Source organism: Enoplosus armatus, chromosome 5, assembly GCF_043641665.1.
Source record: "Enoplosus armatus isolate fEnoArm2 chromosome 5, fEnoArm2.hap1, whole genome shotgun sequence".
NCBI lineage: Eukaryota > Metazoa > Chordata > Actinopteri > Centrarchiformes > Enoplosidae > Enoplosus > Enoplosus armatus.
In genome coordinates, this window is record NC_092184.1 from 8,567,580 (window position 1) to 8,582,563 (window position 14,984).

At 39.3% G+C, this 14,984-nt stretch overlaps 1 protein-coding gene across 1 annotated transcript in view; it reads right to left on the bottom strand.

Annotated features, from left to right (window-relative positions):
• Positions 1–14,984, bottom strand: part of frem2b (FRAS1 related extracellular matrix 2b) — a 49,641-nt gene that overhangs the window by 20,008 nt on the left and 14,649 nt on the right. The window contains exons 3-4 of the mRNA XM_070905708.1: positions 5,237–5,383; positions 1,675–1,905 (exon numbers count right to left, since the gene is read on the bottom strand). Of these exons, the coding sequence (XP_070761809.1) occupies positions 1,675–1,905; positions 5,237–5,383 (378 nt within the window). The remainder of the gene's footprint in view (positions 1–1,674; positions 1,906–5,236; positions 5,384–14,984) is intronic.

A 14,984-nucleotide genomic window follows, 5' to 3' on the forward strand; every position in this document is an offset into this window, starting at 1 on the left:
ATCAACACATTAGTTCATTACTTTGAAATAGTGCCTAAATATTATTATGTTAAATGTTATTATAATAATAATAATCTTAAGGGATCCATTAGAGAATTAAAGGATGGTCAGTGAGAAATGTGTACAAATCAGCGTCTCACACACTTGGTTTTGTTTAAGAAGTCTATTGTTAATTGCCCACATTAATTGGCTTGAATAAAAAGGTCTGTTTACAAGTAAAGACACGTCAAACAATTTGGGTTTTTCTTTACTCAACAGCTTTACTGTTTATCTCTTTGTCTAACTCCTCCTCTCAGCTGCATATGACAATCAGGAAGTTAATGAGCTTGCAACTTTTCAGTCATGAAATTCACAGAGCTCACAGAAGCTTTTTATCCTTCTCACCCACATTAACAAGGCGTTGGTCAGTCAACAGAACTTGACCTTTCCTTTCCCATCCTGAAGACCATGTAAACAATTGTATAAGATGATGTGGCCACTATTCACTTCTTGTTTCTAACACTCTGTTAGCTGTTTTCAGTCTGAGCCACTTTAGCCTGTCTATTGTAAAATAATATATTTTTCACAGTTTCATGATGGCAGCCCCTGGGCTATTCTATTTTTCTGCTCTCAGTGAAAAGAAACAGAAAATACATTTTTATAAGCCTTCAAAGTTTATTTGACCGTGGCGAGGCCAAAATACATTAAAACTGTAGAAACCACAAACAGTATAATGATATGATAATAGCATATGGCTGTATGAAGACAATGTCTGTCTAAGGCATAAGGGAACAAAAATAGTATTTCACATCTTGCAGAGAGATAGCTGCCAGTTTTGTTGACTGCCCTCCAGAAACTGATGTTCTGTGAAACAAGGTTCCAACTAAACATGTTAATTAGCATAAACTGTTGACAGCAAATTCTTCCTCTTCAGCCAATTAAGTCCTATGGGATAAGGAGAAGCATTATCCATATTTATATTATGCAGTTCTCTATCTCAGCTCTATCACAGTCAAGCTGTTTTCAGAGACACTGTTCATCTGTTCTTGTAGCACTCACTTCATATGCAAGGGAGGTCAGTGTGGTTATCTCCATATCTTTTTGACCTTGTCCCTGTTTATCTACACTAAGAAAATACTGCTTTTTACTCATTATGTGGCTATTTTCATAATCAAGTTGGGTTCAAGATGTTATTCCTCTCAGCTTTCAGTCTTCGTATGAATTGATTTTGTATTTAAAATATTATGTGCTCTGATGCCCTCAGGTAGATGGACATGAGGACTAAAGGACTCCTGGACCTAAACTGAGATCACTGCTGTTAGAAAAAGATCCACCTTTAGGCACTCTTACACTGATTTGTAAAATTCAGCGCATTCCTTGAGATGTAGCCTACTTTGGTGACTTGCTCATATGATTGTTGAACCTCTGTGCAAAACGATGGGTTTGTCTTTGATTTAAGACATGTGACAACTACGTTCAATAATATTTCACATAGCTGGAAAATGTCTGTTGTCAAACTCCATTGTAGCTCCAGCTATAAGACCTGAGTGCTTTAGCAACACAGAAAGCCAAAAATGTTAAATAGAAGCTACATTGCCAATATTTGTTTTGGGTTACTTGTTTAATCTCACTAAAACTTAGCGCATCCCACATATGAATTCATATTAAATCCCTGAAAGTAAAATCATTACTGACCATCATCAGGGTCCAGGATCTCCACAGTAGAAAACTCTGGGAATTCAAGTGCTGCCATCACCGGCTCAGACAGAGCGATCTGGAAGGTCTCTGACACTTCATACTCGCTATCTGACAGGATCCTAACCTTCCAGGTGGCTGTAGTTTGGCCCGGGTTGAACTGTACCTGTTTTTGAGATTTCCCCCGGAAATCTTTGTCTTTTTCTGCAGTGCCATCTTTTGTGCCAATACCTTAGGAAGGACATGGAAAAATGGGTTATTATCATAATCAGGTAACATGTGCTAAACCTGTGAAAATACAACACATCAAAGAATGTATCACATTGGTCAGTTTTTGATACCGGCAACCTTCAATATACATTTAATGAATGTGCATTCTGTGAATCTTGATATCTGTGTAACTATGAATGGTCATGGTTATACAGATATTGTCAGTAAAAAAATACATGATATAAGAAGATATAATTAAACTACTGTTTTCCATCTCCTGTAAAGCCAGGAAAATGTCACGCCGCAGTTGGTCTAACCTGACAATATCTGCCCATCTTCTGGGTGCAGTTTCCTACCCCCAGTGTTTGAAATGGCCATTGTGGGAATAAAGCCAATTACCCATTCATGTCAGCCTGGTCTCAGCAGCAGTGGTTGGAGGCTAACTTGCGTTGTCTGACCTTCAGCATGTGAGTTGTTTGATGGGGCCTACAGTCACTATGGCTGTGACACTGGCAGGATTCCTGTTGAGCAGGAGCCCGGAAGCCAGTGAAATGTCACACAGCCTCTCCATTGTCTTTGCTAACTAGCCACACAACACGCAGCAGGGGTCTGGCAGTAAATAGAAAGACCATGCCTGCACACCCCAAAGCAATCCTGTAGGCTGCCACAAATGTAGAAAACAAGATTACTGGGTAAATTAAGCACTGAAGTAATAGGAACTTTTCACAACTGAGGGAGGAAGAAAGAGAAGAGAAAACAGAAATATGGCACCAGGACTACTCACAAGATCTTCAAAAGACCAGAGATTGAGAAATGAACGAGTTTGGGTTTTTTAAGAAAATTACCATTCTGTTCTTTGATGAAAATAAAAAGTGGGCTTTGATATGCTAGTACAGACAGAAGGAAAACGCCCCTGCACATATGTGCTGAGATAAAATGGTCAAGCTCAATGGAGCTTGAAAAATCAGCAGTCTTCAAAGAGTAGCTAGGAGAGGAGAGAGTATGATTTGCTCCTAACTCTATCTCCTGCACAATGCCTGGATGGGATGGCCCTGATCACAGCAGTCACTCTGAGGATTCGCAGCAGGTGGGCTCGCTGTAGCCTCCAAACTGGTGCCACCTGCACTGTGCACATTGACCAGTGAAGCAGTAGCCCACCAGTGGGCTCCTCTGATCAGTGTTCACTCAGGCGGGGCTGGGCAAGAAGAGATATCCCCAGTCTTCATGAGAAGGGACTGGCCTGGGATCAGTCACTATCTCATCGCAACACTGAGGCACATGGGTGGCTCGAACTGTCAGGCTGTTCTGGTGGCCTGTTTATGCTGGTTAATCAAAACGGTTTGCAGCCTTTGCTCTCCTATCCTCAAAGCAGCAGAGGAAGATGGAAACTTAAAATAATCACTCTGAAAAAGTAATGAATGCTCTTGTTTTTTTCCTACCATGAAGGATATCACCTTACTGAGACAGGATATCGGTTGTGTACTTGCAGGGGGAATGCTGCAGGGATGTTTTTGAAGCATGTATGATAAAATAATCTGTCCAAAATAATTATTTATTGTGTAACAACAAAGTTAATTATTAAAGCCTGCCTTGTAGTTGTGTTGCTTTTTGAAGATTATACTCATGTTACAGCCTAAAGATGGCAGAAAAAATTGACAGGCGTTTTACAAATACACATTAATGTAATAGCACACCAAAAACAGTTTCTGTTTTAGGTCTGTACAGGTCTGCAAATGTTTTCATTGGCTGGAAAATAAATATTTCCGAGGCTATTTGAAAAATCAGTGTGAAAACTGTGAAAATCTACGGTTTGGACTTGAAAGCACATAACAGTAATTTCGGACATTATGAAAATGCAAGGCTTTTTTCTCTGGGCTACACCGAGTGCATCCAAAGTTCAATGTAGCGCTTCTTTAATTTATAATGCAACCATTAATAAAACATTAGGGGTGTTGCAGAAAATCAAAACATGGGACAATTATTTGATTGTTTGCCCAAGCTCCTTATATTAAATATATTATTTTGTTGTTTAATATTAATTTGGAAGAGATTACTGTGTGGTCATCACACAGGCATTTCAGTTGATTTTTCATTTTCAATTTATTTTGTTCTTGTGCCTTATCAACACATACAATATATATGTTTATTTTCAGGGGTTTTTTGTGTTTTCAGTTATTTACTTCTTACTGTGAGTTATCATTAACTATATCTGCCTGTATAACTGCACAGTATATGATGATCTGCCTTAAGATGTGTATTTATTTTATTTCACTGAGTCACTGAGATAGATTTACTGTGTGAGGCACTATAAAGGTCAGCAACATTTGCATATCACCTCAGAGATGATTTATTAGTCTGATACCCTGGGGCATACAAAGATACAGATGACAGTACAGTAAATGATCCTATGGGATTTGACCTTTAACATCAGGTCATTTTAATCACACCTCCTTTCTATAGACAGAATAAATGGCGGCACTAAAAAAGGCCAATGGTGCCAGCAGTAAGAATTCCTGCCACTCAGCTTGTTTTACAGCAGCTTGTTTTTTTAACAATTATTGTCCATTTAGTTCTGGCCAGTAAACTGACGACTAACATCATTTGGAATGGCGCCTTTCCATGGCCGCCAACTTTGGGTGACCTTTCTCATGTGCGCATGCAGTCCCTGAGGGATTGTCTTGTGCTATTGTGTGATTGGAACGTAAATACTAGCCGGAGGAGACAGGTGAAAGGTCATGACCTGTGTGGCCCTAAAGGGTGTCTAGGCCAGCCTTAGAGTTGTCCTAAAATATATCAAAGTGTTTGAGTGTGTGTGTGTGTGTGTGTGTGTGTGCCTGTGTGCTATCGGGCTTGTCTATCAATATGTTGGCCACTGGCATTCTGCTTAGTAGGTGTTCAAAATGTTAAAAAAAGGGAATCCCAAACTATGTTGTTCATCAAGTTTGTTTGTTTCTTTGTCTGTTTGAATGTTAGCTGTTAGACCTGTTAGTCCTTGAGCAAAGCAACACAAAAGTAGTTTGTGTTGTGGAATATATCAAGTGTGTCACTATAACAGAAACATTTTACACTTATTTTCTTGTGATCTATTGTACTTACTTCAATAAAGAAATCTGGCACATGTATCTCATGGTACATTTTTGTTTGTTCTTCTTTCTTTTATTTTGTAGCATCTATCAAAATTTTTAGATTTCTTAATTCATTATATATTGATTTACTTATTCATGTATGTGTTATTTTTTATGCAGATGTGCATCCTGATCAAAATCATTTAGTAATGGTTATAGATATTTTCACCTTGGATGGAATTATTATTACAAGTGACTTGATGAAATCAGATTCAGTGTCTGCTTACTAACGAAGGAGGTCTCCCCCAGGTAGCCCCGACGTTTCAGCACCACCTCCAGGAACTTGACCTCTTCATCCACCACGTAGTGTTCCTTCTCTAAAGAGATCCAAGCCCAGTTCAGACGGAACTGCTGGTTCTTCAGTTTGTTGCCTCCTGCAAACAAATACAGTTGATAGTTAAAGAAACTTAACCCATAAGAACCCAGACCCATTTCCCCTTAAAGGAAAATTATGGGGAATACACCACAGACCAACTGCACCACATTGAAGACATTTCTGATGTTTTTTTTTATACTACCCCTTAATGTCAAAGATCTGCGATGGTACATATACATTACATTGGGCGTTTATGGTAAATTTACTTGTTTTATTGTTTTATATTAATTTGTTCAAGAAATATGGTCAAAACAGGTTGACTGTATACGGGACACACTATTAAAGTATTAGAATCGTTAAATGGGTTTTAACTTACCTTCAGTATCAAAATACAGGCTTTTTGAAATGAGTTGCTTCCTTCACTTGTGTTTACATGTCACACCACCATTTTGAAAAGGTCCCGACCTGTCACAGTCACATGACTGTGACATGGGCACCACACCAGGATGTTACTTATATGTCGCTTAGGGACTTAATGAGTTGAGATCAAGCACAAAGCTGTATAAAGAAGATTCTGGGGCCTTTGAAGTGTGTGTTACACTGGTGTCACCATGGGTTCTTATGGGTTAAAATAGCTCCCTTGAACTCATCACACAGCAAGGGAAAACACAGACGCAAAGCCATATAGCCTAATCCAAAACATGCATTGAAAATCAACAAAGCTATTTCTTTCTAGGGTTGGCACAGGAATTTTCAATACCCCTTATTAGAATGATATCTTGGTTACCTTTAGGACTTGACTTTGAGACTTCTAGCCAGAACTCAGTGGGAGGTATGAGGGGTGCATAGCCCTTATGCAAAAGGAATGGAGTTTGTGCCGTCTAATTGCTTCATTTCTAATTAAGATAAAAGGTGTCTGTTTCCTGTCTGAACTGGGTTATTTTATCCTTGCCTTTTGAAGTTGGATTCAAAGGCCAAGGCTACAGTCCTGGAGGGCATCACTGCTACCATTTGACCATAAAGACTCAAAGCAGAGCTGCATACACAGGCATCACACACACACAAACACACAGATACAGAAACACTGACAAAAAAAAAATGTGCAAAGACATACACACAGTGACTCATACAACAGAAACCACACCACACTTTAATGTTGTAATTTCTAGAGCACTGACTGGCAGTCTAAAGAATAATCCACTGGTTACTAAAAATCAGCATGCATCCACCAGACTGCACAGTGAGAGCTGCTGCCTGCTGTTGCACTGGATGAGGAAGGTGGGATACAGATGACTGAGCCACTAAACATCTGGCAGTTCTGAAAGCGGAGGAATAAAAGTGAAACTGCCGGGAGGGTGCAGGGACATTGTTCAGAGGTTTCAGAGTGCTGCTGTTGTTTGTGTTAGGCACGACTGAGAGTCTCTAACCAGCCCCACCCCGGTTGTTATGGTCAGTAAATCTGTTACGTTCAGCTGACCGCTCCACTGTGTCCATTTCCTTCCTCAATGACCACGGTGCGACCTATACACATTCACCCTGGGTGTTTTATTATGTGTGAGGGTGCATGCATTTACGAGTTTGTGTGTTTGAGTGTGTGTGCACATGCGAAATGTTCTCTGCACCTGTTCAGAGCTTTTTCCTCTGATCTAATAGTGTACATATTTCCTCACACAGAGTGAAATTGGGTCATAATGTCCCTTACATTGATGCTTTTTGACAATATGAAGCCATAACTGGGACAAAAGGACAAAGTCAGTGTGACACACAAGGACAACAGGGAGCACAAAGTGTTCTTTCCCCACGGCCCGTCCCATACAAACCAACAACTCATTGAAATCATTTAGTTGAATAAAGTTCATTAATCCATAATGGACCCATGGAGTTACTTTGATTTTCTACCAGACAGAGGACTTAAAGTTGTGAAGACTAAGAATGTAGTGAGAAGCTAAAGAAACATGACTTTCCCCAATATATTTTCTGGTTACCCGCACTAATGGGCTTTATCCAAATGCTGTAAAGAAGAAGAATACAGACAACTGAAGACAGTTCCTTGAACTTATAGATCCAGAGCAAACTTCAGACAGACTCGGTGATGTCAACAGCGAGCTGTAATTGGGACAAAAGGCTGCAGAAACTGCGAAGCTTGAGCAGAAATGAGAGGAGAAACTGTTCTATTTTCTCTCTTCTGCAAAATTAACAAAATGTTTGAATCATTTAGTTGTATACATTTCATGAAATTCTCATGAACACAGAATTTCTTTGTCTCTTTGAAAATAGCAATTGTTTTTTTTAACTTCAGAGGCACCACTTCAACACATTTGTGTACCATGATGTTAATTAGTCCCTGACCTTATTATGACTCAAAGCATTGTTGCCTTCACAGTTCATACTATGAGAAGAATTCGTCTCAGCATTTCCTTTAATGTTGGAATCCACAAAATTATGTTTTTAATTGGTGAAGCTTCTATTTCCTAACAAAAAGCCTATCTGGTAATGTGATGACTCGAAATGACATCAAGTCACTGGTCATGTGCACAACTCATTCCTCTGTTAATCCCGAATAAGCTATTACTACTGGTGGTAATGTAATGGGCTTCATGTGCAGAGCATTTTGCATTGAGTATTTTGTGTTATGCTAAACTTTACATCACTTACTGCATGAAAATTATTATTAAGTTTGATATAATAAAATCACAATCAAGCATAATCTCTCACGCTTTTTGGAAAGCTAGTGATAAGAAAAACAATTAAATCTAAAATATGATGTCTGCAAAGAAAACACATTTTGGGGGGGTAAACTATTTTTAGTGTCAGTTTAAAGTAACAAATATTGCAAATGTAAAGGTTGACTCACTAGTATTATATCTACTGGTAATAGAGACTCGCAAAACGTGTCTTTTTATGAAAATGTCTCAAGTGATACATGTTATTACTGATACATTCTTGAGGTCTACCACAGTGTAGGCTTTTTTGCTTCCTGTGTGTTCCACATCCTTCTTCTGGAGACAGGCGACCTGTGTATGACAGGACCTCCCTACTCCATTTGGATTAAAGCCAGCAGTCTGGCATGCATGCCACCGGTAAACACTGCATGTGTGATCTGTGAGTCGTGAAGGAGCCCGTCCTCTACTGAGGTAATGGAAACAGAGAAGGTCTTGGCTATTTATCTGTCTTCACACGTTGGCACAGACTTTGTTATAGTTCTAACACGGCTGATACTCTTGATCTCAAGCATAATTCTAGAAAATGGAGAATATAAATGATATGCATCAGCTCTCTATAATCAAACACTCAGGCAGGGACATTTTTAAAACCATTTATCGGTATGATTTATCCCAAGTACCTCACACATTTCAATAACAACATTAAATGGTTACATGCTTTGCATAATTATTTACATGACACTGAAGAAACAGCCAACGCATCAAGCTAAGCCTCAAAGAGGCAGCTCTCCCTTTCAAGATGAATCATGTTAAACACATGTTTGCCTTCAATGGTATCCACAAACATAAAGTGGCTCAAATTATTCATTTTTTTCATATCCAGCCAGGTCTGATGATACCTCATAAAACTGCACTTTCAAACCTCAGGAAAAAACATTCATGGTATAATTTATACTATAAACAATCACCATGACATGACCAAATATTGAGTTTAGGAGGCCTTAAAGTCCTGGTAAAGCTGCAGTGTGGCCTTCGGGGAGCTGGGGAGTGGAGGTGCTTGTTTCCAGAGGACCACTTCACTCCTCCAGATTTCTTTCTAATTAAGATAAGCAGGGGTTGGAGTAAGTCCACTTCAAAGAGGCCCCAAGAAAAACACCAGAGTTAATCTTTAACCAGCACTCACAGCACTGAGACAGAATTTAGTGAACAATTTTGGTATCTCTCATGTTCGGGTCTTTGCAGTGCTGTTCAGAAATATACATCATATGCAGTGAATGGATCACATAAGCTGCTCATAACAGGTGAACTTTATATTAGATTGTATTTCTACAAAATATCTATATTCTCATTAAAACCAAATGGTTATAACAGGAATGCTACAAATTCCAGTGCTAGTCATCTTAAATTCATTTACTGAATTCACTGCCTGCACTCTGTCTTGATGGATTCTAGTAAGATTTAGCACTTGTAGCATAAGTCTCTCTAAATAATAGTGTCAACAAACTGTCAACCTCTACTTTTTTCACCACTTAACCATAACAAGCATTGTACATGAACCTTTTCACAAAACCCCTAAAGTTCATGTAGCTGCACTTCTAAACACAAGTTCTGTCCACTCAGTGGATGTGTGATGAGGGACAGAAGCCTTTTGAGAGAGGCCAAAGAATGTGAGAGACTGGACTGTGCCAACTTAGTGCCCCTGTCTCCTCCCTGCATACATGTTGCAGACAGCCCTTATTTGGTCACCATCAAGCATCGTGGGGCCACGATGCCCCATGGACCCTCGTCTGTTCATTCAGCCGGGCAGACAGACAGGCGGCCCTTTGCCCACAGAGCCAGTACCACACTGATTAGGCAGGATAAATTGGGACTAGCCTGTGAACCCTGTTCAATAGACACAGTGCATCTAAAAATACTTGATGATCATATACTGCAAATGGACTTTGTGTGCTAACAGTTTCCGCGATCTGCAATAACTGTAATCTACTGTTGCATTAAAACGTCAAGCCACATACTGGAGAGATAGATGAACATTTGTGCACAGGACCAGCAAAGTGCTCACAATCATAGATTTTAGTTTAGTTTTAGGTGTGTGATTCACAAGGAATCCTTTCAAGTGCTATCAAAACGAACCACACTGGAAGACAAAGCCACAGGAGCTTCTTTTACCATCATTTTATTTCGTAATAAAGGCATTAAATCTGAATATTGGTGAAGTACAACCCCTTTCTATCATTAGCACAACTCTTAAAGGCTGCAGTTCATTTCTGCATGTAGTGGCAGTTTGAGCTCAAGCTTTCAATTAACTTTTAATTTGACTGTTTTTTTTAAATGGGGAAAACTTAAATGATAGGGGAAATACCGAAATAAGATGTGTTTTTAAAGTGACAGTTAACTCTAAATAGTAAATCATACTGCAAACAGTGATGTTTGTTTCATATGCAGGAGTATGGAAACCCTGCATCAAGTGTATATGAGCAGTTAATTTTGTTTACATCCATGCAGTTATTTAGTAATGTGGTTGGAAAGGGAGATTTTGCACCTGCATGGGGAGCCACAAAGTAGATTTAAGCGTCTTGTTTAAGCCATTTCACTCATAATAATTACACAATTTATCAAAGCCCCTGAATCAAACTATTATCATTTTTCTTAAATAAACGACAGAAAGTAATTGTTGGAAAAAATTACCATCTTATTTTGGTTGTTAGACCTGAGTGGCAGGGCAAAAAGACGACACAAAGGGTTAGTCAGTCTGTTGTCTGCCTATCCTACATTAGCTAGATATTGCACCAATTACTGGCCATGCTGCCATAAGGCTTTGGATTAATTGGGATGACTTTATTAATATTCATGGTCCACAGAAGATGACTCCTAATGATTTGGGCAATCCCTGAGCTTTCATCCAGGTCAGAAATTCCCAATGAGTAAAGCTTTGGCCCATGACAAGGTACTGTATGTATATAAAACTAATGGTCATATCTCCATGAAATTTGCTGCAGCTATTCATGATCCCTAGAGGATGGATCATTTCTGTTTAGAAAACTCCATGAGGTTTCCTCTAGAACCAACCAACTAGAAGTCCCAAATGCAGTAAGGCTCAAAGACTTCAAAGTTGTCACTATATCATTACATCTAAGACTTTAATATGGCAGTTTAAGATGAACATCGTAGTCTCTAGGGTTCATTGGTGGGTCTTTAGACTTTTAATCTTGTTCATTTTATTCTGCTGTGGTAGTAGGATTGTGTTTGACATTTCTAGCTCCATGCTGCTTCCAGGACAAGAAATGAGAGACAAAATGGTCAGTTGACTTTACATTTAAGTTAGAGAATAATCAATAACAAATACTGAAAATCTACCATAAAGCTTAACTTTTGTGATGGAAAGTAAACATATTCAATTGTCACAACTTATATTAACTCAATAAAATGAGTTCTCTTTGGGTTTCATAATGTACCAGACCATACTAGCATACTTTTCACCTCTCCAATTAAGGGAAAAGGGATATGATAATCCTGTTGAGGGAAAGAACGCACACGGCAGAGCAGAGAGAGAGAGGGAGAGATATGGTCTAATCACCCTAAGCCTTGTAGCAGCAGTAACGAGTTGGCCATGGCTTGAAAGATTTAGAACTGTTATGATTTCACAGGCCCTAAACCCTTTTATACCAGGACAGCCTTTCAGGGAACTGGTCTGCAATAAATTTGGCCGCTCCGCAGGGTCCACTCTGGCTGCTGTCACCTCTGTGTCCACTCTGACACAGTGGTCACTCTGAGGCGACATTTGAGGGGCCTGAAAGAAAGGCCAAAGGCACTTGTGAACAAAAGTGCTGGGTCAGAGAGCCATGCAAGGCTTAAAGCAGGCAAGGCTTTGCTCTCAGCAGGGAAAGTTCTTTGAGATTAACATCTGAACCACGACTATAGAGGTGATTTAACTCTCAGTGCTTTTCAAATTTTGGAATAAAACGGCTGGAGTGACTTTCAACGACCATATCATGAATAAACATTTGCTAAAGCTGTTGAGAAGGTGTTTAGATATGCAATAACCAAGAGGTGTTTAGGTATTATGCCTCTGCTCAGAAATATGACTTTATGTTCTATGGGAACATAGTTATCTTGTTATGTTGGCTGTGATAAAATCAGAATATAATTATGGCAGCTTTCTGTATCAACAATCAACACTTTACTGAAATAAATCACATTAATGATTATATTCTTCACTTTGTTCAGCCTTATGCAGGCAAAACCTGACACTAAAATTGACAAACAACTTCATCTTCTCCTCAGAGTCAATACATAACAGTGATGGTTGGATGAGCACAGAAACTGAATAGCTCAAGAGCATATTTTGAAAATGCTACACCATTAACCAACATCCACAGACATTCAAGGTAAAGCACTTAATGTAATAGTTAAATGTGCCTTCCGTGAATCAGAAAAGGTGCCTCAGTGTTCTTATAAATGTTGTCTTCCACAGTGTGATTGACAGTAAGACACCAACAACCTTCATCCTGTTCGCACACTTTCTGTTGATTCCAAATTGTAGCATAAGGTTGTTGCGGAAACTGCTCTGTGACTTTCTTCCTGGGTCACAAAGTAGGACCACTCTCACCTGTGTGGAAGGCAGTGAGGAATTCGAGGAGCTCTTATTTCAGATGGGGCTCCTTTATTTGTGGCCCAGGAGGGAAATGTGTCAGAGGAAATACTGTACAGTGTGATTGTAGGGGAAGGTCACTCCTGTACTGGGAGTCTGCTTCATGCTCTAGTGTCCACTCACTGCCACACATTTGTCATCTGTTACAGAAGACACTTCACAAAAAAAAAACATTGACTGGAGAAAGTCATTTTTTCAATCAAGTTATCGAGGAACACTCAGAATTAATTTGTTAAAAAATATGAATCAATGAGTGCATGTGAAAAAAACAACTCCATACAGTGCCCTTTGAATATTTGCTAGGTCACTATTTCTCCAGGTCTAGAAACTACTGGCATCACATACATGCAAACATTCTGGGTTTTTAGGTATAATCCTGTTAGCCGCGCCTGGAAATATTAGTTGAAACAGAAGCTTTCCAAACACTTTAAGGATTAGCAAGTGACCAACTCTGGATGCACAACTCTGCAGAAGACCTGCTCTGTCGCGGGTTGCTGATTTCCAACCAGGGGCACAGAGTGTCCAGCCAAGCACCCAAGGTCAGAACTTATCCCTGATCATGGCTACATCATTAAGGCTGGAAAACAGACTGTTCAGACTTGAGTGGGCACAAGTTATTCTAAAGTTTTTCCTTCTTTCTGGTTAAGCTACAATCATTAACAAGGTCATGATTTATATAGACTTTAGATCTCATCATTAAATACATACGATGCATCTTAATAATTACAGTATAATTCCACTGACATTTAGACTGTAAGAGAACTTTTGTTGGCTGGCCAAGTACAATGATAATTGCACCTGAAAACTGAAAAGATGAAAAGTCTAATTCTCCCAGATCTCTGTACAAGCGAGTAAATAAATCAATTAGCAGATCTTGAGTTTCAGAACCCATCCAAGAGAGGTATAAAATAATTGTTGAGGGCTTTGTTTTGATTGTGTAGGTGAGGTCAGACGAAGTATTCCTTGATTGCCACTGAATGGCATTCCTGTCTGTCAAAAAGGATGCAGCCTCAAGTGTCTCAATTAACAGTCAGCCACACAGTTTAGTGAGCAAAAGCCTAAACTCTCAATAGCAGCGGAAATAACAACAAAAGGCTGAATTAGCAGCTGCAGGGCTTTCTTCGGCATTCACATGTAAAGGTCATTGTGGATTTAAAATAAAGATTTTCTCGCTCATTACCAGCCAATTATGTACAGTATGAATGCCCTGACAGCTATGAGGCCAAAGTTGCTGAAGTAGATTTGGCAAATCTGTGAATCACTGAAAAAGATAAAGTAAGAGGGGAAACCTGCAAAATCTATCCTCAACCATTTAAGCATTATACAGTATATGAACACATTACAGCACCTTTCTGAAAAGTAAGATGTGAAAGAACAACATACTACACTCCTTTTGAGCATATCTTGGAAAACAAACAAAAGTCATGGCACACACTTCCTGACAGAAGAGATGAGCTCATGGAGACAAAAATTCAGTCTGAGCTGAAACCAGGAGCTGAAAGGCTTGCATTGTTACAAGTGCATGTGTTAAAGGTTCCTCTACTCTCCAATGCTGCTGGTGACTGAATAAAAAAAAAGAACAGAGGTAGTGAAACAACATGGAGCTACAAGGGGAAGTGTGAAAATGTGAGAGAAAACAAAGCAACATAAGGATGCAGGATGAAGGGACTTGACAAAGAGGGGGGGTCGTGCTTTTTCTTGACCCTTGAATGCACAGTGTTTGCTCTCTTGTCAGACCGAATAATGGTGGACTGTTTGCTGAAAGCAGCAGTGTGAGGCCATAGAATATAAAACCCCATCCCAGTCCCACAGACTCATGAGCTCCATACTAATAGAGCCGGGTGTTTGTTGAGGCTGTTCTCAGGGCCGGGCCTCCATTGGTTTAATTTATAACAACATGTTTCAACTGCATTTCACAGTTGTTACTTGCAAATCCTCACATGTAGAAAGGCTTTTGCCTGAGAGGAAAATGCTCCCTGAAAAGCTGAAATGGTAATTCCTAAAGAAGTGTTAAATGAGTGTTGGTTCTTTGTTTATGACTGGTGAAAAGGAGCCTTCAAGTAGAACTGGGCAAACCTGCATGTTAAAGATAAGCATGTTAGTCTGTATTCGTGAAGAGAGGGGAGAAAATGTCTGAGGATTTGGTGTTGTCATTGTCTCCTTCTTGTAATATTGGACTGAAGATTAGTCTATGCAGTGGAACAAACCCAGGGTTCAAAAATATGCAATGGTAGTTAAAACAAGATTGCTTCTAAGGATGCTTGCAACATTTCATTTAGACCCTCAAACAGTATTTTTCCCTGTATCTGAATCATTGTAAAGAATGTGAATTTTACACTGAAAAC